At 38.2% G+C, this 24,570-nt stretch overlaps 1 protein-coding gene and 1 long non-coding RNA gene across 3 annotated transcripts in view; one reads left to right on the plus strand and one right to left on the minus strand.

Annotated features, from left to right (window-relative positions):
• Positions 1-21,607, plus strand: part of prkcg (protein kinase C, gamma) — a 29,770-nt gene extending 8,163 nt beyond the window's left edge. For both annotated transcript variants that reach the window (XM_039680063.2, XM_039680064.2), the window contains exons 5-17: positions 986-1,097; positions 2,010-2,138; positions 7,435-7,591; positions 7,746-7,947; positions 8,689-8,868; positions 11,216-11,389; positions 14,519-14,610; positions 14,751-14,813; positions 14,909-15,047; positions 16,514-16,594; positions 16,695-16,802; positions 16,987-17,127; positions 19,820-21,607. In XM_039680063.2, the coding sequence (XP_039535997.2) occupies positions 986-1,097; positions 2,010-2,138; positions 7,435-7,591; positions 7,746-7,947; positions 8,689-8,868; positions 11,216-11,389; positions 14,519-14,610; positions 14,751-14,813; positions 14,909-15,047; positions 16,514-16,594; positions 16,695-16,802; positions 16,987-17,127; positions 19,820-19,981 (1,740 nt within the window). In that variant the 3' untranslated portion in view covers positions 19,982-21,607. The remainder of the gene's footprint in view (positions 1-985; positions 1,098-2,009; positions 2,139-7,434; positions 7,592-7,745; positions 7,948-8,688; positions 8,869-11,215; positions 11,390-14,518; positions 14,611-14,750; positions 14,814-14,908; positions 15,048-16,513; positions 16,595-16,694; positions 16,803-16,986; positions 17,128-19,819) is intronic.
• On the minus strand, positions 5,751-7,341 carry LOC148976992 (uncharacterized). The gene is made up of 2 exons (XR_016145711.1): positions 6,341-7,341; positions 5,751-6,088 (listed from the first exon to the last, which is right to left on the minus strand). It is a non-coding gene; the product is annotated as an uncharacterized LOC148976992 (long non-coding RNA).
• Positions 21,608-24,570: the final 2,963 nt, after the last annotated feature.

Below are 24,570 nucleotides of genomic sequence, written 5' to 3' on the forward strand. Positions count from 1 at the left end.
GTGCTGTCAAAATTAACACAGTTGTATTTTTAGTTTAATTTGTTAAAAATATTTAACGCAATTAACGTAATTTTTTTTCCGTCAAAATCATTTTCATTGCTTTTGACGAAAAAAAAAAAACGTTAATTGCGTTAAATATTTTAAATCTGAACTGTTCTGACTGAGCAAATAGAAAAAAAATTGAGTCCTGATATATTAAAGGGCTCAGGTAAATGCCAAATGTATTATAATGGGTTTGTGTGAAGATTATTTTAAATTCACTTAAAATAAAAGTTGTTGTATTTTTATAAAAGCCTGATAAAGTTCAAATTGATAGCAAAACTGTAATTCTGAATGGCTATAATTAATGGGTAAAATTGAGAAAAAAAAATATTTTCTTAGTAAAATCAGTAGCTGTATTGGTATCTGTAATACTGGCCTTCTTTCATAAAAAGGTGTGATTAATCTACGACTGACAGAGAGGGAGAGACGTGTCAGAGGATGAAGAAAAGGAGTAAGCAGCTTGCAGAGAGTGGGAATGAGGAAGAGAGAGGGACACGAGGGTGAGGTGGAGGGGGTTTAGGCATTTAGGAGGATTCAGTTTTCACAGCTGAGTAGAACTCATATTCATCCACCATTCATCCTCAAAATAGCCCTGGCTAATTGGCTCCAAAAAGTCACTTCAAAATGAAGCCTTTCCTCTGGACCTTTAAAGAGAGAGAGAGAGAACCAGAGGGAAAGTAGAGTATCTGTGTTTGTTTGTGCATAAAGCTTGTCCTATTTATAGAGCAACGCACAGTATGAGTGGACTTCTTATCAGACACATAATTTAAATCTCTTTTTAAATATCTTTTTTTTTTCTCTCATGGCCAACCATTTCCGAGAACTGGGTGTGCATGGTGCCCCTCTTTTTTAAATATGAAAACACATCAAAGTGCTTTTGCCAATGGACTAAGCAATTAAATAATAAAATGAGGACAATGTTTTTCTCTGTCCCTCTCTCCAGGATCTCAAAAGCAAGCACAAGTTTAAAGTACAGACATACTCTAGTCCCACCTTCTGTGATCACTGTGGATCTCTGCTCTATGGCCTCATACATCAAGGCATGAAATGTTCCAGTGAGTCTCTCTATCTATATATCTATATTTATTTGTTTCTCATGCTTATGATAATTGTTATAATATAATATAAATGAAAAAGTCCCCTGCCTAATCTCCACGATGCTTAAAATATTTAGGCAATATTAAAATAGTTTTTAATTAAAAAGGAGAATTATATTATATTATATTATATTATATTATATTATATTATATTATATTATATTATATTATATTATATTATATTATATTATATTTGCTAAGTTTTTGTGGTATTGGGTAAAATTTAATTTACTTAAATTCTTTGTGCATATACATTTTAGGGTTTACAGCGTAATTCTGCCAGCCATGCAAGGATATATAAATGATTGTAAATTGTAATATTTATTTTAAAAAAAAATCTAATTACAGTAAATATTATACTAACTTTTGATGAATTAAGTCCATTGTAATTTCTTGTTCAAAATAGATTAATTTTTACAACATTTTTTATCCTGATTAAACTGTATCAATTCTAAGATTAGCATAACATAATTATCAAGATCCCTGTTATTAAATTAACATAATTTCTGTAATTATATGTAATTGTAGTACTGTCTGTAGAGTGGCGTTTTCAGGCTTTTAATAGATACCTCATACTCTATATCAGATTGAATTAACTATGGTTTAATCCATGTAATAAACATGCCATAATATAATTTGCATGACATGATAGACTTTTAGAGAATAATAAAGCAGGCTGTTGCAGCTGACAGCACTTGCAGTTTCAGCATGTTGTCTCATAATGTACAACGTATGACAATGGCTGTTAACAATTACATTATCAGATTTGGACTTTATAATTATTGTTTTTGGACAGGCCGGAGACTAGTACATCACTCTTTCTTGCTGTCTTTTGTGTTATTTGTCTGTTTGTGTGTCTGTGTGAGAGAGGTTGTGACATTAATGTACACAAGCGCTGTGAGAGCAGTGTCCCCAGCTTGTGCGGACAGGACCACACTGAGAAAAGGGGACGGATTCGTCTCACCGTGCGTGGAGAGAAGGAAGACCTATTTGTCACAGGTGAACATACCTTTAACTTCATGGCCTGGTTTCACAGACAGGGCTTGGATTAAGCCTTCGTTGAATTAGGACATTTAAGTAAACTTGCCTTTCTTATTTTAAGATATGTCAGTGCAAGTATCTTTCAGTTAAAACAGTTCAAACATGCTAGCTTAAGCCTTTTCTGTGGAACCGGGCACATGTGAGTTTTAAAACTGTTGAAAACCATAAGGCTTCTCAAAAAGCTCGTTCATTGATGCTCTACACTTTGTCCCATGACTTTTTTTTGTGTAAACTTACTTAACATTAAGTTATTACAGTTTATGTAACATATTTGTATTTGTGTGCTATCCCACGTATGAGGTCTTCACTTTCTTGACTGTTTCCAACAAAATTGATACAACAATTTCATGATGTTGATACAATCCATCTAATTAACCCCTTAACGCCTGAATTTATATGGCTGTATGTAAAAAAAAGTTGTATGTGTGTTTTTGCCTTTAAGTAGATGGTAAATAACGTTGAGATTATCAATTTCACTTTTGCACAACAAATAAATCGAAATTTTGGTATGTTGCAAATCTGCAACAGCGGGCTTAATCGTCAATTTGGTATGTTGCAAATGTTGCAAATGTTCCTGACCAGAGTAATCCTCATGCGTAAACAGGAAATAAGTCCGTCACTTTGCTGTCCCACTAGAAACAAGTGCTTGTCGAAGGTCCTAGGTCCGTAGCGAATATGCACTAACCGGCATTGGGGGAATGCATACGTTATCTCGGCTGGTTGACTGAGTCAAGCGGTTTGTCGCATATTTGTGACAGTGGGCGTTAGTTAATATAAAATTTGTTTTTGCAAAAAACGTGTCTGTAACCCTGGTTCCCTGAGAGGGAACGAGATGCTGTGTAGAGACGCTGTGGGAACGCCCCCTGCGTGATTGCGTCGGGAGGCACGTCTATAATCAGTCCAATGGAGAGACGAGACGTCATAGGCGGTTGACGTCATTGACCAGGAAACTATAAAGCACACCTGAAAACAGACCGCGCTAGCTTCTGATAGGCCGAAGCAAGTCGATCACTGGCATGCAGGGAGTATGGCACGGCGACGCAGCATCTCGTTCCCTCTCAGGGAACCAGGGTTACAGTCGAAATCTGAGACGTTCCCTTTCAAGGGAACTCGAGCTGTGTCGACACGCTGTGGGAACACTGTGCCCACTACGCCATATTAGCAAATGCCTGGTCTCTGTGAAGTCATTGCGCACACTAAGAAGCAAGGAGCCTAGATCCAAGTCATAGCCTTTGAGGCAGCCATACTCCTAGTATCTTGGCCAGATGCCTCACAGTGCCATGAAGGAAATGTACTACAGGGTGTCTGTAGTACGTTTCAATACCAGGAGAGCACCAGGGCAGATAAATTGGTCTAGCTCAGGGTTTCTCAAACCTGGTCCTGGAGGGCCACTGTCCTGCAGAGTTTAGCTCCAACCCTGATCAAACACACCTGAGCAAGCTAATCAAGGTCTTCAGGATCAGTAGAAACTCACAGGTAGGTGTATTTGATCAGGGTTGGAGCTAAACTCTGCAGGAAAGTGGCCCTCCAGGTCCGAGTTTGAGAAACCCTGGTCTAGCTGCTGCTCTCGGCACCAGGATGTGAACGATTTCAACTTCAAGGTGTAGAGTTTCCTTGTGGAGGAAGCTCTGGAGACCTGAACTTATGAGCTGCCCTGAACTTATACGCCACCCCCTCTTAAGAAGTGCTTAAGAGAGAGAGATCGAAACACCGCCATAATTTCTAGCCGATTTATGTGACAAGAAAGTAGATGGTCCTGCCAAAGACCATTCGCCGAGCGACCACTCATGATTGCCCCTCAACCTGTGAGGGAAGCATCCGTCGATAGTTACACGTAGACAAGAAGCCCCCAGCGCTGGGCCGTGTGCGAGAAACCAAGGTTTGTTCCACATGACTAAAGCACGTAGGCATCGCCACGTGACCTTGATCATGCGAAATGGATTTCCCCTCAGAGAAAACCCCTTGGTCCTGAGCCACCACTGCAGGGGTCTCATGTACAGGAGGCCAAAAGTTATTACTATGGACGCAGCTGCCATGAGCCCCACCAGTCTCTGAAACTGAGTGAGTGGCCTAGTTTTACCTAGGCCGAAGAGAAGAACCCGATATTGGTCCACTTCGCCCCATGAAAGCAAACCTCAGGGACTTCCTGTGTGGGGGATGGCTACATGGAAGGACGCGTCCTTCAATCTATCGTGACAAACCAGTCCTCGGACTGAATTTGTGACACAATCTGTTTGAATGTAAGCATCCATCCTTCTTTGGAACAATGAAGTAACGGCTATAAACCCCTGACTCCCTATTGGGAGGAGGAATCCTTTCTATACCCTCCTTTCGCAGAAGAGTCTGTACTTCTTGCTCCATAACCAGCGCCTGCTCGGGGTCCACTACGTAGTGAGGACCCCTAGAAATCTAGGCGGAAGAACCCAACTGAATTCTGAAACTATTTTTATAGTGACCAGGACCCAACGAGATACATTTGGCAGTACCTGCCAGAAAATCTACTAAGGGGACCAGTCTCTTTTGGTCCAACAGCCACTTCGGTGCCCTGTACTGGCGAACCAGCGGGGAACAACCGAACTGACTGGGAGGATCGTTTGGTTATGTGACCTTGGACCACAAAACCAGTCACATGGGACAATTTTTTTTAAAATTGAGATTTATACATCATCTGAAAGCTGAATAAATAAGCTTTTAATTGATGTATGGTTTGTTAGGATAGGACAATAAGAAAACCTGCCATCCTAGTGTGCAAAAAATCGAAACATTGCGAAAATCCCCTTTACATTAGTCCATTTATGTTCGTGATTGTGCTGCATTCACTTACAAAAATGTATCCATTTTTCAGTAGTACAAAATATCTTCATTGAATATGATCTTTATTAATCGCCTATTTTTTGCCTAATAGAAAAATCGATAATTTCGATAATCGACCCATACAATGTATTGTTGGCTATTGCCACAAACAGTTTTGGCAGTTTCCTCTAGATGTCAGAAAACACCTGTAAAAGGAATTTTGTCTGTATCATGTTTTCTTTAATATTTATTCAAATGTATCTGAAGGGAGGAATATTACCTTTTTTGTTGTAATTTCCGCCTACCCAGATCTAAAGTCCCCCCATACCCATATGCAATGCTATAAATGCAAAATTCCAGTGTCATTTTACAGAAAACCCTTTGTCATTTCATAAAACACTGTTGAAAGTGGTAAATATTTTAGTGTATGTTGTCTGTGTTATAATAAACAAAAACAAAAAAGACGCTTTTTGATTTTTAGGTTATAAATTCATTTTTGAAAGTGTATATCTCAGGCCCTGTGTGCTCTAGCACCATGCAGACAGTTTTGGTTGATTCCAGCACATGTCAGCAAACACTGGAAAAAAGAATTATGTCTCTATCATATTGTAAGGAAGAGTTATTCTAAAGCACCCGAAGGGTGGTAAAATACCTTTTTTTTGTCATTCAAGTATCCAAGTTCCCCACCTGTCAAAAGTGCAAAATCAAGACATTGCAAAGCATATTACCATCAAGGAGTTGTAATCATGTTTCAAAGAAAGAAATGAGACCCATTAGTAGATTTTACCTTTTATTTGCAAATAAATCAAACATCTTTTGCATTATAATAATTTGAATAGAAAATGTGCAAAGGAATATAAAGTGCAATATTCAAAAAAGAAATAAAAACTGGATAAAAGGAGTTTTGAAAAATAAAGTGCAAACAATTGCCTGATAATCTTAAAACGAAACTAACGAAATAACAAAAAACAAAAACAAACAAATAAAAAAAAACAATTCCTGCTTGACACCATGCACAGTACAACATTGTCAGTGGGGGTTGGGTGCCCAGGTGTGTTTGGGGACAAAGAATGGCGTTGCCTCTGCATGACTAGGCGGAATCCATCCAACTTACACTGTAACACAAAATAATAAACTTGTAAATATCTGAATTCTCGCGTCCGTTTATTGTTTATTCGTTACGATAAACACGGACCACTAACGCAGCCATTTGCGCATTGGAAAACGCACATTGCTATTGCACGCACCACCACAACAATACATATTATAATACAAATAATAACTTCACAAAACATTTTTGTAAGTCTATAAACACTATCACAGAACATTTCAGTTTGTATTTGATAAGCTTGGAAGTATTTACTTACTTATCCACGTCAGGATCCACTCCATCAAGCTGCTTCGCGCACAGAGTCAAATCTTGCGTCGCTTTCAGGATCTGTGTCAGAGAAACGGTCTATCTCTTCTAAAAGAGCCTCCATGCCGACAAAAACTTTCTTCTGTGGCTGTTTTTCCTTTCCTGAAGCCGTTTCAGCAGCTAAAAAAGATATCCGTGCGCACTCGGGTGTTTGGTGAGACGCGCGTCTGATTTGCGCACGTCCCCTCTCTCCACGGTCAGGCTACAATAACAAAGCACCCGATTGGTCTATTTTACCTTGTGACACATTTCCGGAAAGCGTTGGGTCCTAGCTTCACCAGTTTCACGGCGATATGCTGCATCCGGATCGAATGTTTACATATTTTCCTAGATTGTTGAATATCATAACATTGCTTTGTGGTGTTGCTGCACTCGCGAGACATATCGAGGGATAACTTGGGCATGCAACCACTGAAAACACTGAAAAACGGCTTATTTTGCAGAGAATAACCTAAGGTAAAGGATGATGTAGCATTTGTAGCTAACTGTGCTGTCTGGTGCGAGTAGCAGGGCAAATATTCAATAATCTCACTTGTATGTTTACAAATGTTGATAGTTTACCTCAGGATTCATTCGAATTGTATTAGATATGTGATTATACCTCAATAAAAAGACTTATTGGAACTTCTTACTGGCAATGAGAGCTTTCATTTGATACATGATTTGTACATGTGCGTCATATTTGAGCGATATGAGAAATATGCGCACTCAACTACACACATGAATTATGACGCGGCTGTTGTTGGGTGAACTATGTAATATATTGTAAATAAGTTACTTGGTGTAAAACAAATGCCAAAGTGATGCATATTTCAAGAAAGTAGACATTCTAAGCTTTCAAATGGTACCAAATATGAGCTCATAACTCTTAACAGACATTTTTAAATTTGAAGTACATTATTACTGACGTCATTTTGAATCCCGGATACGGGATTGTGGAGTTTAACTGGTTAAAACAACATTGTTTTTTTGTTCTATTGCGACAATTCATGCAAATACTGTATAAACACATGCTTAGTTCTCAATATGAATTCTTTGCTTTAGTTCATGAGGCACATAACCTGATACCCATGGACCCTAACGGCCTGTCGGACCCTTATGTGAAGCTCAAACTCATCCCTGATCCAAAGAGCCAGAGCAAACAGAAAACCAAAACTATCCGTTCTACACTCAACCCCATCTGGAACGAGAGCTTCACCTTGTGAGTGTTTATTTCATTTGTTTGTATGCGTGTACGATGCAGAAGTCGTTGCCATGGGGTATTGTGGGTGATTGCCAAGGTGTTGCTATGCTGTTGCTAAGGCTTCTGAGTGGATGCAAGGCTATCTCTCTCTTTCCCTTCTGTCTGAGTGTAGTTCAGTTCGTGGGAGGCAGTGGGACAGGCGTTTGTCTGTAGAGGTCTGGGACTGGGATCGGACCTCAAGGAATGATTTCATGGGCGCTCTGTCGTTTGGTGTTACTGAGATATTCAGACGTTCCGTCAGCGGCTGGTTCAAACTTCTCAACCAGGATGAGGGAGAGTATTATAACATCCCTGTACCCGACCCAGACCTGCAGGTACTCTCAATAGTGTGTGTATGTGTGTGTGTGTGTTTGAGTGAAAACTGAAAATTCTCGGGCCAGTTTTCTTAACCGTTCTATTTCATCAGAAACGATCTTAAAAAAGGGCTTTAAGTGTAAAATACCGAACTTGTCCTTTATTGTGGGTTATTGTGGCTACTTCCAACATAATTTGACTTTAACAAATTGAACCTTTTTGTGTTCATGTTACCTTTTTTAGTATGACTACACCCTAATATTACCAACTACAGCCACTAAGGAGTGTATCCATGGGCTTTAAGGACTATAGTTCTGGGATGACAATTGAAAAGTTGACTCGAACCTTGAAGTGACGATCCAGGAAGCATCATTTTTGTGCCCTTGAGCAAAGCACTTTACTCCAGTTTTCTCTGGGGAAGATTATTCCTGTAATAAGTGTATTTAAAATAACCTTTTATAAACATGATATTCAGAAGAGAGAGCACTAACAGATGCCTGGGGCCATCACAGATCAACAAATAAACACATTCATCTAAAATCAAATGTTCCTTTTGAGTCAAACAGCCACATGCTCAAACATTACTCTCGACGTTGATGTAAAACGTGTTCTAGTTGTCGTCTAACCACCATCTCCAAGTCTTATTCAGTGAGCACCATAATTTTCATTTTCACAACACATCCACAGGAGGGCAGTGTATGTCTATATTGATAAAAACTATTATTTTTCTCTCTCTCATTCTGTGTTTCTCTTTTCTGAAGGTACCAGAGGCTGCTATCGAACCCTCTATCCCTCCTCCTCATGTTAACATAACACCTATTCCTTCTGTGACCCCACCCGCTTCAAGCCCGACCCCCGCTGTACTGCACAAGGGCAATGGCCAAATCAGACTGCACGATTTCAACTTCCTCATGGTTCTGGGCAAAGGGAGTTTTGGCAAGGTGCTTGAAATTAGTGTTGTCACAATGAAAATGCGAGGATGTGGTTATGTAAAATGAACAGTGCATGCTACCACTACACCACATTTTTTGGATGTGTAAAAAATAGATGTATTTCATTCATTTCAAGCAAACTCTGTAGATGCGGCATGTTGAACACCAAAACGACAAACGCTGACTGTAATCAACAAGTTTCAGTCTGTTTGGGTTGCTTTATGCAAATTTCAAGAGTAATGACAGAGTTTGATTTATTTATTGGTTCATCTGTATAAACAAAATACGTTTACAAGGTATTTTTTTTTAAATTCTTTTCAGATTGATCTTCTCTCAGAAAGAAATGTGCAATAATTGTACCTTTAGGGGTACAAGAGCTTATTACTAGGGTAGGGCCTAAAAAGGACATCTTTGTTTCTTATACACTGTAAAAAAATATTTTCAAGATTTGTTATCACAACATATTTTCTTTTGTCAAATCAACTTTATAATAATTTATTTAGTTGAGATAACTTATTATTTTGAGTTTCTGATGATTAAATCATTCTCCTTCATTGTATTAACTCACTTTGTCCACTTTTTCCAGTTTCCAGTTCAATCAAGCAACCAGGTTACTTACTTTTTTTAAGTTAAACCATCAATATTTTTTTACAGTGTAGACCATTTTGCAAGATGTAAACAACACTGGTCCAGAAACACTTCCTGTTTCAGTTTGTAAGTGTTTTCTTTATTTCACATGTAAAAAAAACATCTTAAAGATGTTGATTCAGTTTTAAATGTTCTGTTGGTTGTATTTTATCCCGGCTTTTATGTAGTGTTAAAAAACTGAAACAGGAAGTGCTTCTGGACCAGTGTTGTTTACATCTTGCAAAATGGTCTATATACTTGTAAGTTCTTAGTAGTAGGGTATATAATTCTATAAGGTACTAAAATGCACCTTTTATGGGTAGATAAGGTACAAAACTTGTCCTTTTATGGGTACTGTGGCAAGATGCTGTACCTCTAAATGAGCCTTTTTTGGACATTTTCTCTGACAGTGTTCTGTTGGTCACCTTTCTTCATGTAATAGAAGTATTATGTAATACAAACATATGGATTTGTGTCAAAACTGAAGTATACTTTGGGCTTTAATCTAAGTAGGTGGTTTTAGGACAGAATCGGACCAGATTTTTACGGCGAAAGTCAGGCTACCCTCACCCATCAACAAACACGTCTACTTCTATGTTCCCTGTAGATGCAATAAGGAGTGCGAAGGGTACAGCGTCCTTGGAACTGATTTAGGCCCTTGTCTCATTCGTTTCTGAGCTGCTGCTGCTGCTGCTAATTCAGGCAGAAGGGGAAACGCTAGCTTTTCTGGTCCCAGCTGCAAGAGGAGGGGGCTGATTTCCCTATCTTAAATTTGCAGCTGTGCCTCTGCCTCTCTTCCTCAAGGAAGCAGTAAGGCCCAGTGAGATTTCACCTCATACACCTCAAACAACCTGGAGATACTTAGGCACATGGTCATTTCTGCGTTCGGCCAATCACGTTAAGTGCTAAGGTGCGATCTGTGATACATGTAAGAAAGACCTGGTGGGGTTGTGTGTCCACAAGCAGCCCAGAGGATTTTGGAATATTTCAGAGCCAATGCCTTGTTTTGGTCAGGCAAAGCACTGTTCCTCTGAATCTAAATTCTGTTGTCGTGTTTCAGAGAAGAGCATACAAGTGAAGGACTCTGAGCTATTTGATCCCTGAGGAAGAATGACGTGTGTGTGTGTGTGTGTGTGTGTGTGTGTGTGTGTGTGTGTGTGTGTGTGTGTGTGTGTGTGTGTGTGTGCTTTTTACACTCGTTTGTTTGAGTGTGTGGAGAAATGTTTGTTTGCCCTTGTGGTGGTGCTCATTTATATCAAATAATTTTAGAGTAGATGGTGTGTGTGTGTGTGTGTGTGTGGGTGTGTGTGTGTGCTCACAAGATATTTGGTTATATAAGAGGCCAGGGTTATACACAGTAGACAGCACATCCTCCAGGGCGCAGAACTGCGCTAAAGAAAGGATAGAAACGAAGGAAGAGATTAAAGAAAAGCGCAGAGGAGAAGCCTGGGACCCAGAGATAGAATAATGACACAAAGCAGGGGAAAAAAAGACATGAAGAGTACAGGATCATACGAGTAAATCAAATGAAAGAATTATGTTCCCTTTTTTTAATTTTATTTGAGGTAATGTTCCCTTATGCATGTTAAACTCACTTTGACTGCTGTTATCTTCAGTCATTTTGTGTTTGCCGAATTGAGTTGCTGTTGGAGTGTGTGCAGATGATGATGAACTCTTAATTATTGATGTTGAAGAAATGTTAACGCGAGGTTTCCTTGTCATCCCGCAGGTTTTGTTGGCAGAGGAGAGGGGCAGCGAGCGCTTGTTTGCGGTGAAGGTGTTGAAGAAAGATGTGTTGTTTCAGGATGAGGACACGGAGAGCGCCATGGTTGAGAGAAGAGTGCTGGGCCTCGCGGGGCGACCTCACTTTCTGACCGCCCTCTACTGCGCCTTTCAGACCGAGGTCGGTGCGCTCATCGTCATGTGTGAGAGCGTGTGTGAATGGTTAATGATTTAAAGAAAGTGGGAGCCTGGAAATGAGGTTTACACATGCATAAGCTATGCACATTTGCAAATTATGAAATATACATGGGGTGAAATGTCATTCGCCCCTTAGTGATGGAACAGATGTGCTCTTCACCTTCAGGGGGATTTTTAAATCACTTTTTTTGGCCTTGCACAGTTAGAAAATGAGTACTGACATTTTGTGGGTCCTTCATGTCCACATGTGGCCTCCCAGAGCAACGACTGGCTATTTGTAAGGATGAATGCAGTCATTTTTTGTTTGTTTTGTGCTGGTTGATATATACCTAGTGGAGTGGATGCATCACTGATGTTTTTAGGTACTGATGCCATTCACCGGGTGAAAGTGTCTAATAACTGGGGAGTTTCCAAGGTAAAGCAAAGCATGACATTCATTGCATTTTGGAATTACTGTAAATAAGAGATTCTGACTTGAAAAAAAAATGCTCACATCCTTATAAAGCTCCTAATTACAACTTCTGCAAACTGCAACATCATGTGGAAACATTCAAAATGGCGGTTTCTTCAGCAGTAAATTGTAGTTAAAGAGCCCCTATCATACTGTAGCATTTAAAATGTTCCTATTTTTGTTTTGGGAGTTCCCAAACACAGTGCATGCAAGGATAAAAAACACTTTATTTGTCTTAAAATATGCATTTATTTTTAACTGATTTTTGTCAACGACTCCCAAATGATTCGTTCGACGATTCGTTTTCCCAAACACTTCCTTTGAGTGACGCGAATCTGCGGCAATTGGTCAAATGACCCAGTCAAGTTGTTATTGGTAAACCGTAGGCAGAGATTGTCGGCAAGATTGTCGCAGAGTGAAGACTGCGCGCTCGCCGCCACAAGAGACACACTGATAGCAACGGACACGAGCGCTCAGTTTGAGTTCAAAAACACATTTTAGCGCTAGATCTCTTATTTAAAGCAAAAAATGCACACTATATGCAAGATTTGTACCTTAATATAATGGCTTCAAATGGGTATCTAGCTGTGACTACAGAGACCAGTCTATGACAGAGACATCCTGCGTGAGTGGTATTTACGACACTAATATTGAATACAAGCACTCCACAACGACTCTAGGGGTCGCTGTTTGACAAAAACGGAATTCCTCCATAGTGTGCCTTTAATGGATTTGTTTTATTGCACCTCTGATGTGTTAGCTATGGACTAAAGCTGTTCGATCATAGTAAAAATGAAAGCATCATTGTTACTATTCTTCTTTTACCTCATTAGATGGTTGTTTACATTGGCCTAGATAGGCACACCGAAATATTAATTAATTTGCCCTGTACAAGGCTGTTAGCAGTCCTGAGAGGGAGAGTAATAACAAGAACAGATTGTTGTTACAATTTTGACTAACATTGTTTATAAAACATCAGCATGAACAATGGATAAACAAATGTACTGACAATGTATTAATTATATTCTTGGAATGCTGTCATGTGAGTCCGACACTGGCAACCTAGAAAAATTTCCATCATAAAAGTTGATTCATTGATCATTTCTTCACGATTCACTTTGACACGATAAATCACTTTTCTAACTAATGAATCTGGAGGGCCTTTTTACAATGTTAGTTGCCTCATTTTGCTTTGAAAAATGACTTTTGGTAGTGCTAATTGTCTGACCTCTTTCAGCAGACACGTTTTGCAAAGTGGCAATCAGCCTAATGAAATCCATTGGCAGCTGCTGTACTGAAAGAGAGAAAAAGAGGAGTGTGTTTATGTCTGGCTTTAATGGTTTGTGAAGGTTTGAATTACTCTTGGTAAATGATCTTGATTTTTTTCCCCCCGTCGATTGAATTTGTAACAAACAGTCAAACGCTCAATGAGACTGTGTTTAGTAATGACCTCTTTTGTGTATTTAAACTGTGTCTCATTGTATCAAGTACATGAAATAGAGAAATTGAGTCAAAGCAATCAGTTGCCCAGTGGAAAAATGCAGCATCCCACTGGTCAGAAGTTCAAATCCTACAAACTCCAGATGCTGTAGTCAGATGCCTCTGCAGATAAGCTGTCAGCCGTTATCTTGCTCTGGCTGTAGGTGACAAATGCTGAAGCAACAGAAAACATGCTGGTCTCAACTTACAGCAGAGTTTATGTAACAGGCTGTGTAAAGTAAGGCTGTTTTGAATGTTCAATGGCTCACCAAGGCTGCATTTATTTAATCAAATATACAGTAAAACTGTAAAAAGTGATCAGTTGACTTAAAAAAGTGAGAAAACTTGTTGCATTAAATTAAAATTATGTTAATAAATTTCATGCTAATTGTTATTATGTGGAATTGTCAAGTTCACTTACATTTTCAATTACCTTGACCTTTATATACTTAATGATTTTAAGGCACTTTTTTGTGAGTTCAATATAAGTCAATTTTTGTGAGTTCAATATATATAATATTGTGAAATAGCATTATAATTTAATATAAGTGTTCTCCATTTTAATATATTTTTCAATATAATATATTCCTGTGACGGCAATTTTCAGCATCAAAACTCCAAGCTTCAGTGTCGCTTATTTGCTGCTCAAGAAATATTTTGTATTATTATCAATACTGAAAACAGTTGTGCTGCATGTGGGTATATAATCACTCTGGTTTCAATAGACAATTTCATTCGCCTTTCATTAGCTAAAAAAAAACGTTTTAGGTGTATATGACTTTCTTCTTTTAGCCAAACACAATCAGAGCTTTATAATTGGAGTAAATGGTACCATAGAAGGCCAAAAAACATTGGGTGAACTAACCCTTTACTTTAAAACTATGCATTTTTTTACTAGATACTTAACTTTTGACTCTTTGCCCATGCTTTATTTGAAATTTAATTTCTCTAAATTATTATTTTTTGCCATTGTGCGATCACAAGGTCTTAATTGTGTTTGTATTCATGTATTTATGAACATCTATCTTTCGATTTGACTGATTGCTAATCTGCTGTGGCATTTCCTGTATTATTTACCTATTTAGCGTGAGAACAATTGAATTGATTGGTGTTTTGTTTTTAGTTCCAATTAATTTTCTGAAGTTGATTATGTTTTTTTTTTTTATTTATTTTTTTGTGTAGGATCGTCTGTATTACGTCATGGAGTATGTGAATGGAGGTGATCTCATGTTTCACATCCAAATTGTTGGCAAGTTTAAAGAACCACATGCAGCGTGAGTTCAGCACTTCTCTTCTTCAACTTTTCGTCTGAATCCTGCTTGCTTTTTCTCTGTTGTTGTTGTTGTACCCCCTTTCTTCTGTCTCGAAATTCGAAATGTTTAATGGAGTTAATGAGAGATTTTGATGTTGGCAGGTTCTATGCAGCTGAGATAGCGCTGGGTCTGTTCTTCCTGCACAACAAAGGAATCATATACAGGTACAAGACACGATGGGAATCTCCTTACGCAAGCACACCATATGTTACAGTCATTTATTATTCTCTCGATTTCTCTTTCTCTCTCTGGTCCGCAGAGATCTAAAGCTGGACAATGTCCTGCTGGACAGTGAAGGACACATAAAGATAGCAGACTTTGGGATGTGTAGGGAAGGCATGATGGCAGGGGACACCACTCGCACCTTCTGTGGCACACCCGATTACATCGCACCCGAGGTTTCCCTTTCTCCGTCTTCATCCTTCTTCTCCTCCTGTCTGATTCATGACCTTGGCTCTGTGTTTACATTAACACTCAGTGGATATGCGCAGTCAGCACACGTCTGCCAGCATGTGCTCGTGCGAGTCTGTGTGTAATTTCATTTTAGTTCACTGCGGTGTTTACTACACTGCAACATGATGGACATTCCACTCGAGTGATGCATGAGCTTAAATCGTTTGTGTTTTGCTGTGTGATGTAAAGGCGATACGTGCAAATGTGGGTCTACCCAGGCACAATATGCGTCAGTACTGTATTAACCCAGCAGTTAAACTGGCTCACATTGATCACATTATGTAAAAAAAGGGGGGAAAAGAAAAAACTATTGATCTTTGTGTCCGTGTCATTTTGAAAAGATGCAATATGTGTCCCTGCAGGCAAGGAAATTAATCTCTCTTTCTCACGCTGTGACACACACTCACGGCTGACACTAGCATATTTATTGTGTAATTATCTTTAATATGATTTTTATGAGCTTATCTGCACATTGAGAGGCCTGTAATAGCAACTCTGCAAGGGGTATATTTCTGATTTTGAGAATATAACATTATGAAATTATGAAGCAATTAGCAGGGATGGGCACAATTCTGAATTTACGTTTTGGCTCTCTTTCAGTTGGAAAGCGATTTGAATTGGTTACGTTCCACAGGGTGTTGAATTTGAATTGTAATGATGAGAGGTGGAATTAACTGAATTGCAATTCAAAAAAATTCAACACAATCAGACAACAGAGGAACAAAATGGACCAGATCATACCTACAGTAGTTCTCTACTTAAGGTTTTCATCTTGTCATCATGCTTTATGTTGTTTGTCTCCATTTTAAAGAGTATTGTGTGAAGTATCATTTATTAATGATGTAATATTCAAATTAATATTACAAAATAATAAAATACCTACACTGCCATTCAAAAGTTTGGGGTTGTTATGATGCTCATCAATGCATTCATTTGATCAAAAATACAGGGCGGGAAATTATTTCTGTGATGCCAAAGCTGAATTTTCAGTATTATTACTCTAGTCTTCTGTGTCACATGATCCTTCAGAAATCATTCTAATATACTGATTTACTAATCAAGAAAATGTCTTATTGTCAACGGTGAAGATATGTTAGTTTATATTTTAGTGGAAACTGTGATGCAAAACAGCATTAATTTGAAAATACATTTTTTATATAACAATATAAATGTATTTAACATCACTTTTGATCAGTTTAATGCATCCTTATTTCAAAAAAAAAAAAAAATGTTTTATTAACCCCAACATTTAAATACTAGTGCAATTAAACAAATAACACATTTTAATGATATTACATACATATGAAAATGTAATATGATTAATGAAAATGTTATCAAATTTTAATATCATTATCATTTGAATAAATCTAGACTAAAAAAGCCCTTTACAATAGATCTGTATTGTTTTCAGATTGTGGCGTATCAGCCGTATGGTAAAGCAGTGGACTGGTGGTCATATGGAGTCCTCCTTTATGAGATGCTGGCCGGGCAGGTAATAGTTCATCCTCTTCTTCCTTGAGGTTTAATTTTGTATTTTCTCTATAGATCTTCATCCCAGACACCCTCTCCTTCTGTCTCGCTCTTTTCATCAGCCTCCTTTTGATGGCATAGATGAGGAGGAGCTGTTTCAGTCCATCATGGAACAGAGCGTTTCATATCCTAAGAGTCTCTCTCGGGAGGCTGTGGCCATCTGCAAAGGGGTAATCTACTTCCTGTTCTTTCATCTCTGTTGCCTACATATACTTGGATCACAGTCCATGCGCAGAGCAATCTATCCCATCTTTAATACTAACATTACATCCCAAAACTGTGACTAAAATTAGACAACAAGCGTAATTCCATCCTTTCTGTATTTCTTTCTTTCTCCATCTGTTTCTCCCCCAGCTCCTCACCAAGAACCCTGTTAAGCGTTTGGGTGGAGGAGAGGATGCAGAGAGAGAGCTGCGGGAGCATCCCTTTTTCCGCTGGATAGACTGGGATCGGCTGGAGAGACTGGAGATACAGCCTCCCTTCAAACCCAGAAGTGTCAGTATCACTTATCACAACACTTGTCTCTGTGTGTGGGTCAGGTTTACCCCACAAAACTCCCCATCATGTTAGAAAATTATGTGTAGCCTACTTGGGCTCATTTTCTATTTTCATTATCTAAGGTCATCAAACTGCCCTTTGGTGATATTTATGGGGATTTATTCATGAATAAATACAGAAATAAATGGAAGGATGGATATATATATATATACACTCACCTAAAGAATTATTAGGAACACCTGTTCAATAATCTCATTGATGCAATTATCTAATCAACCAATCACATAGCAGTTGCTTCAATCAGAGCCCGTCTAACGGAGAGCCTTGGCACTTCCTATTAGCCCCGTTGTGTATCATCTTGGTTGCAGTTCCATTAGAATTCCACTGGAGGTGATCGCGGGCGAGAGCAGAATGAATGGGAGTCTATGGGGCTAAACGGCTAAAAGTGTCTCTTTCACCTGCTTGTCGTTAAATAAAACTTAAAAATAAACATAGATTTTATTGTTGATTCCGCAAGTTCAATATAAATTATAGACCAAAAGTCGAATGAACGAGTACTTATGTCCTTTTGATTTCTTACAGGTTAGGCCGTTGTTGGCCGGAACACGCTAGCATTCTGCTATTGTGTGACGTCATCATATTTTTGAACAGATTTTTAGAACAGATGAGTGAACTTAAAAATGCAATTTTCAGCTGAGTGTATTTTCTTAGCCCTCCCTTTTGAATAAAACTTTCAAATTACTTGACAAAAAATTACATCCTGAGAAAAGTGGATTTATGGGGGTGAAATCCCATTGACTCCCATTCATTCTGCACTCGACCGCGAGCGCCCCCACATGGACAGAGACGCGTTACTGCAGCCAGTCCAGAACCCGGAAGTAACCAGCCAGTGCCAATTCTCTTCAATTAGACATTCTCTGCTTCAATGCATTTAGGGGTGTGGTCCTGGTCAAGACAATCTCAAACTGAATGTCAGAATGGGAAAGAAAGGTGATTTAAGCATTTTCGAGCGTGGCATGGTTGTTGTTGCCAGACGGGCCGGTCTGAGTATTTCACAATCTGCTCAGTTACTGGGATTTTCACGAACAACCATTTCTAGGGTTTGCAAAGAATGGTGTGAAAAGGGAAAAACATCCATCATGCGGCAGTCCTGTGAGTGAAAATGCCTTGTTGATACTAGAGGTCAGAGGAGAATGGGCCGACTGATTCAAGCTGACAGAAGAGCAACTTTGACTGAAATAACCACTCGTTACAACCGAGGTATGCAGCAAAGCATTTGTGAAGCCACAACACGTACAACCTTGTTGGGGTTACAACAGCAGAAGACCCCACCGGGTACCACTCATCATCTCCACTACAAATAGCAAAAAGTATCGACAATTTGCAAGAGCTCACCAAAATTGGACAGTTGAAGACTGTAAAAATGTTGCCTGGTCTGATGAGTCTCGATTTCTGTTGAGACATTCAGATGGTAGAGTCAGAATTTGGCGCAAACAGAATGAGATCATGGATCCATCATGCCTTGTTATGACTGTAATGGTGTGGGGGATGTTTTGAACAGACATATGTAACAGACGCACACTTTAGCCCCCTCAGTGCCAGTTGGGCATCGTTTAAATGCCAAGGCCTACCTGAGCATTGTTTCTGACCATGTCCATCCCTTTATGGCCACCATGAACCTATCCTCTGATGGCTACTTCCAGCAGGATAATGCACCATGTCACAATTGCTCAAATCATTTCAGATTGGTTTCTTGAACATGACAGCGTACTAAACAAGCGCCCCCACAGTCACCAGATCTCAACCCAATAGAGCATCTTTGGGATGTGGTGCTTTCAACACCTTGAATGCTTTCAGCACCTTGTTGAATCAATGCCACGAAAAATTAAGGCAGTTCTGAAGGCGAAAGGGGGTCAAACACAGTTTTAGGATGGTGTTCCTAATAATCCTTTAGGTGAGTGTGTATATAGTAGGGATGCGATATATCGGCCACCACATCGGTATCATCAGATATATGTTTATTTTTTAATGCTATCATTATCAGTCTAATAAAAAAATTGACCAATATTTTAAAGCCGATAAATAATGGACAATTACCTTCAGCTGAGACACCTCATAATGCATTATAATTTTATGCTTGGGGCATGGCTTTTAATGGTGAGACTTTTGTTTTCGGTTATCGGCTTTCAAATATAAAGAATTATCGGTTACTGTATCAACCAAAATTTTATATATATCTATATTTTTTTTACTGCAAATTTTATCTTTAGTGGTAGAATTTTAATAAAAAATTATTTGATTATATATATATTTATATATATATTTTTGATTGTATATATATATATATATATATGGGTATGTATTAATGTGCTCTGCCTGCTCTTCCTTATTTTTTTCAGCATGCATCTGTGCATGTGTGCTTTCATATTTACTAGTGTTATTTTTTCTTATGAAGATTGCAGAAGCAAAATAAGCCTGACCCCTATTGCCTATAGCTCTTTGCCCATATTTATCATTCTAATCTATGCTATTATTATTATTATTATTATACTGTGTGAATGTACTCGCACCCCCTGTTCTTAGTTCACAGCGCTAGACTATCATCAAGAGCATCCCCTCAGTCTGCTTGATATTTAATAGATATAAATTTAACCCAACTGATTTTTGCGTGTGTGTGCCATTCTCACAGGGAGGCAAAAAAGGAGAAAACTTTGATAAGTTTTTCACATCCGCCCCCTCTGCCCTCACGCCCTCTGACCCGGATGTTCTCGCTGCCATAACTCAAGAGGAATTCCAAGGCTTCACCTACATGAACCCGGAATTTCCCCCCTCACCCCTCACAGCTGTCTGAGAAAACCTTGATCGATCCTCATCAACCGTCTTGTGACTTTTATTCTGCTCCTGTTCATGATTTAAACTACAGTGACAAAAGCTGACAAAAGGCTTTAGCTTGCTTACCATAGGAGTCTGTCTCAATTAGACCAAACATCTCCTTCCAAAACAACACCACAATGATTTTAAATGATCTTTACAGTAAAAAACTAAGCAATAATAATATTTAGCCGGTCCACTCTGAGAGTATTATTTGTCTGAATTATTTAAGGGTCATGCATTCATGCCATTATCTCATTGGACAATACAGGATCTTATTGGATATCCTTTTGGATGCTAGTAGTTGCCATGACCTAATTATAACTGACTGCACCATAGAAACCAGCATGAACATGATTGCCCCCATGTTTTAAAGTTCACTTCAAGCTGATTATTTCATCTCAGATCAAACTCAGTCTTTGTGTGAGATCCTGTTCGCTCTGGCTTGGTTTAGTTAACAAAATAAGTGTAGACGGGTGAGCAAACACTGGTCATCCTTTTAGCATCAGACAACTGGTATAGAAGCTCAGTAATATGATTTAGAAGACACACACATGACAGCTAGATGCAAAAAAATTAATAATGCTTCAGCATATATACTACTTGTTTGTGACATGAATGTTAGAGCATATGTATATGTAGATACAACAGAATTCAGTCCAAATATGAGAGAGATTATAAATGTTTGCATCATCTAAGTATTATACAAAAATAAGTTATTGGGATCCATGTTCCCTTGTTATTGAAACAAATGACTTTATAAAAAAATGCCAATTTAGATATTTCTGATTTATTCCATATATCTATGCATATCTATATAAAGTATTGCAGTGTATTATAAAGTATGTTAATGTTTATTCAGAATAAATAATAGAAATTTTCTACGAACGTGTTAAACCATATCATCAAAATTTTTACATCAGCATAAAATGAAACAATTTACATCTCATCATAATATTTTGCAACCTCTAGTGTCAAGAAAAAGCAACCCCAACTGTTATCAACCAAATATTTTATGTATTTACAGTGCTCACATTACGTATTATATTGCTAAATTGGTCTCAAATAAGCCTTTGAAATCTCAAGTTTATGGATGAATTAATTGGTGTTGAGTGTTTATTTGTTTGAAGCTGGTACTATATAAATATGAGGTCTCAGAGATCAGCATGAACTAGTCTTGCATAGTGAAATTCATGATGTCTGACCTGGAAAGACCTGAGTCTGCACACTGTGCCCAAACTGCCCTACTAATACAACTTGAACATTGCATTGACGACAAAATGCTAAGACGTCGGAAAGACAGGATAGGAGGAGTGACAGGTTAGGTGAAAAGATATGTGTAAATGTAGGATGGAAATAACTGAAATTCATTTACAAATTAAAAAAACATTAAAAATTTGGTATCACGTCCATTATTCCTGGAATTTGTATTTTGGCGAAATTACTGACTGGTCATGGTCAAAATTCCCCAACCTTTTATTTTATCCCAGAATTGTGGTTATGTAGATGGGATACTTTGTAAACCTGGGTGCTCAGCTGCAGTCTGCAGTCTGTAACTTTTTTCGGTTTAAAATTATCCAAAATAAATTTTTGAGCAAGTACATAACCAGCCAGTGTTCAAAACTATCTGCTTGCCTTAGCTCGATTCAAAGCGGTAAGCTTGAAATAATGTTTTTAATTCCAGTGGTACTGCTGGATTTTCGCGGGAGACTCGAGCGTGTCATTGCGCCATTACGTCACATCTGAACACATAAAGAAGGAGTCTCAGCTAGTCGGCTGTATTGCGTGTGAGGATGTTTGAGGTGGAGATTTATACTAAGCCTTTTCTCAAAGCAATTGATATAATTAAACTTGTCAATTTGATGGCGGATCCAGAAAGGTTCAAACGACAATCACCAGTGACAACAGATTCAGCCGCTGGAAAATGCAAAAGACACCGGACCCATGCGAAAACAAGGATATATATCAGAAGGACATTACATGTAGTCACGCAATTCTTACATTGTTAACATTAACAATTTGAGAACAAAGTATAATTTGCACGGCTTGACGTGATATGATAAATGATCGTTAATCAGTGCGATTCACTGCAATGCTTTTTTTCCCCTTAGTTGGTCAGAACAAGTGGATGTTACTTACTTGTTCAGATGACAATTTAGGGTGAAAATCTTTATGTTGGTCATACTTACAAAAAGTATAATCTGTGATTCTGAGTGACAGTATACACCGACGTGGTGACTGACAGCCGCAGATTCTCCTCAAAACATTGGATTCATCCGCGCTGTGCAGTGCCGAGGCACAACTCATGTAAAGTTGTTAATTCCGAGAATAACTGCTAATTGGAGGTTTTGATAAGAGGTGGCGACAAAGAGGAAAAAAATACAGACTGCAGCTTTAAACCAGTGAAAATTAGTGAAAATTCCATGTACTGATGTAATTACACTGTTTACAATAACCATGTATGTTTCTAATCACAATAAACAGTTAAACCTCAGTATCAAAAATCAGATAGATAGATAGATAGATAGATAGATAGATAGATAGATAGATAGATAGATAGATAGATAGATAGATAGATAGATAGATAGATAGATAGATAGATAGATAGATAGATAGATAGATAGATAGATAGATAGATAGATAGATAGATAGATAGATTGCACAATGATTTTGCCTTGAGTTGTTTTGTGTTTTCAGAGTGTGAAAATAAAATATACGAAGTAAACCCATCAGTTTTTGTGTCCTCTCTATCAGTGACCCGTTTGGCCTCGCCTCACTGGTCACGTCTCATTGGTGCTGATGAGATGACAGACCTTTACACTCATCTCTCAATTTCAACTCATCGCTTCCTCTCTCCACTCATCGCTCCCTCAGTGCCATCCCAGTGGGCATGAGTGATATAACAGGATACCCTTAGATACCCTGCCTATTAAAAACTACCCTAACCTCCTTACTGTAACTGTCTTCATCTCCATCACTCCTTTTTTTTAATGCCCCAGTCTGACTTTCTTATTAGTTCTATGACCTCATCTTCTTTTCTTGAACTGAATATTTGATTGGAAAAGTATTTAAAAAGGTGTGTTAAAGAAATAACATGCTTTCAGATGTGTTTGTTTGGCTTTTATTATTGTATCTAATGTAGATATCTATCTCTCTGTGTCTCTATCTTTCCATCTTTCACTTCTTGAGGTCAGAGTGTACTATGCTATTGATATCATGTCTAAAAATACGTAGAAAGTATAATGGGACTAACAGAGGAAAAACTGAGAAAGAATGAGATTAGGCATGGGTCCAAAATAGAAGACAAATGTGAGCCCTTATTGGTGCATTCTTCTGTTTTTTGTGTTTAAAGAAACATAAAAAATGCTCAATTATTTCTCCCAGACAGACTTCTGCTTATGTCGGCTACTTCTCAGATGTTTCTTCTGAGAAAAACACCCCAGTAATCATGCGTCTCTCATCTAGAGTTTCAGAAGACATGCTGCACAAATATATATATATATTGTTAAATCCAACAAAGATTGAGTAGCAGGTAAATCTTGGATTCTGCAGAAGCTGTACATACTTCCATTTGAATTCTGACAATTTGTCAGGGAAAATTGCTCTAATTGTAAGGAGAAAATGAGTTCTACGTGTCCTTTTCTGATGCCCTCTTTTACTGTAAATAATGCTGCTCTCTGTCTGTCTTCTCTCTATACACTGTTGACTAAAATGTCTTTTCCTCCATTATTAAACCAATTTACTGAAGCTTCTTTACATAAAGGAGAGTGCTGGAATGTGACAGGTTGACACTTACAGACATACCCTAATCATTCACACACAATTTTAAAGATTAATTGAAAGTGAGGGTTATATGACAGCATAATCTAAAAGTGATAGTGGAATGCAAATTTGAATATCCAATATAATACAGTATATTACTAACTTTTAAGTTCCCATTAATTAAAATGTTATTTCTGAAATTTCTCTGAAAAGTATAGTGACATTTAAAAAAAACATTAGACCTGGCCTAAAAAACTTTTTGAGAGTATTGATTGACCAGATAACATTGAACGAATGTTTTATTAATGTTACTGGAAGAATGTTTGTTCATAACTTTGCCTCAACGTTAGTTTAAGTTCTTATCAAATATCGATTGATAGCCTACCGATAAACTAAGAATTATCTAATATCGGCTGATAATAGCTATATTGTGCATTTGTACTAGCCTAAACCATAAATGGTTTGCAAAACCACTTTTCCCTGTCCAAAGCACTAACACCAAACATAAGCTTCTTCAAGCTATAGAAAAAAAAATATCTTTCAATTTTCTAAACATAATGCAAAAGTACATTTTCTATTTCGCATTACTAACCCAGACCCTACAACACATTCACACGCACATTGTCTGCGCGTTGCCTCGCTATCTTTCGTTTTACTGGGATAAACAGGGAGGGTAACCGTGAAAATGTGAGGGAGGAGAAGATAACGGGGTATCAGAGGGAAATACGCACGTAAGAGAGAGAAAGAAGGAGGGAGGGAAAGACGAGAGAGAGAGAGAGAGAGAGAGAGAGAGAGAGAGAGAGAGAG

This window comes from Pimephales promelas, chromosome 12 (assembly GCF_988280905.1).
Source record: "Pimephales promelas chromosome 12, fPimPro1.hap1.1, whole genome shotgun sequence".
NCBI lineage: Eukaryota > Metazoa > Chordata > Actinopteri > Cypriniformes > Leuciscidae > Pimephales > Pimephales promelas.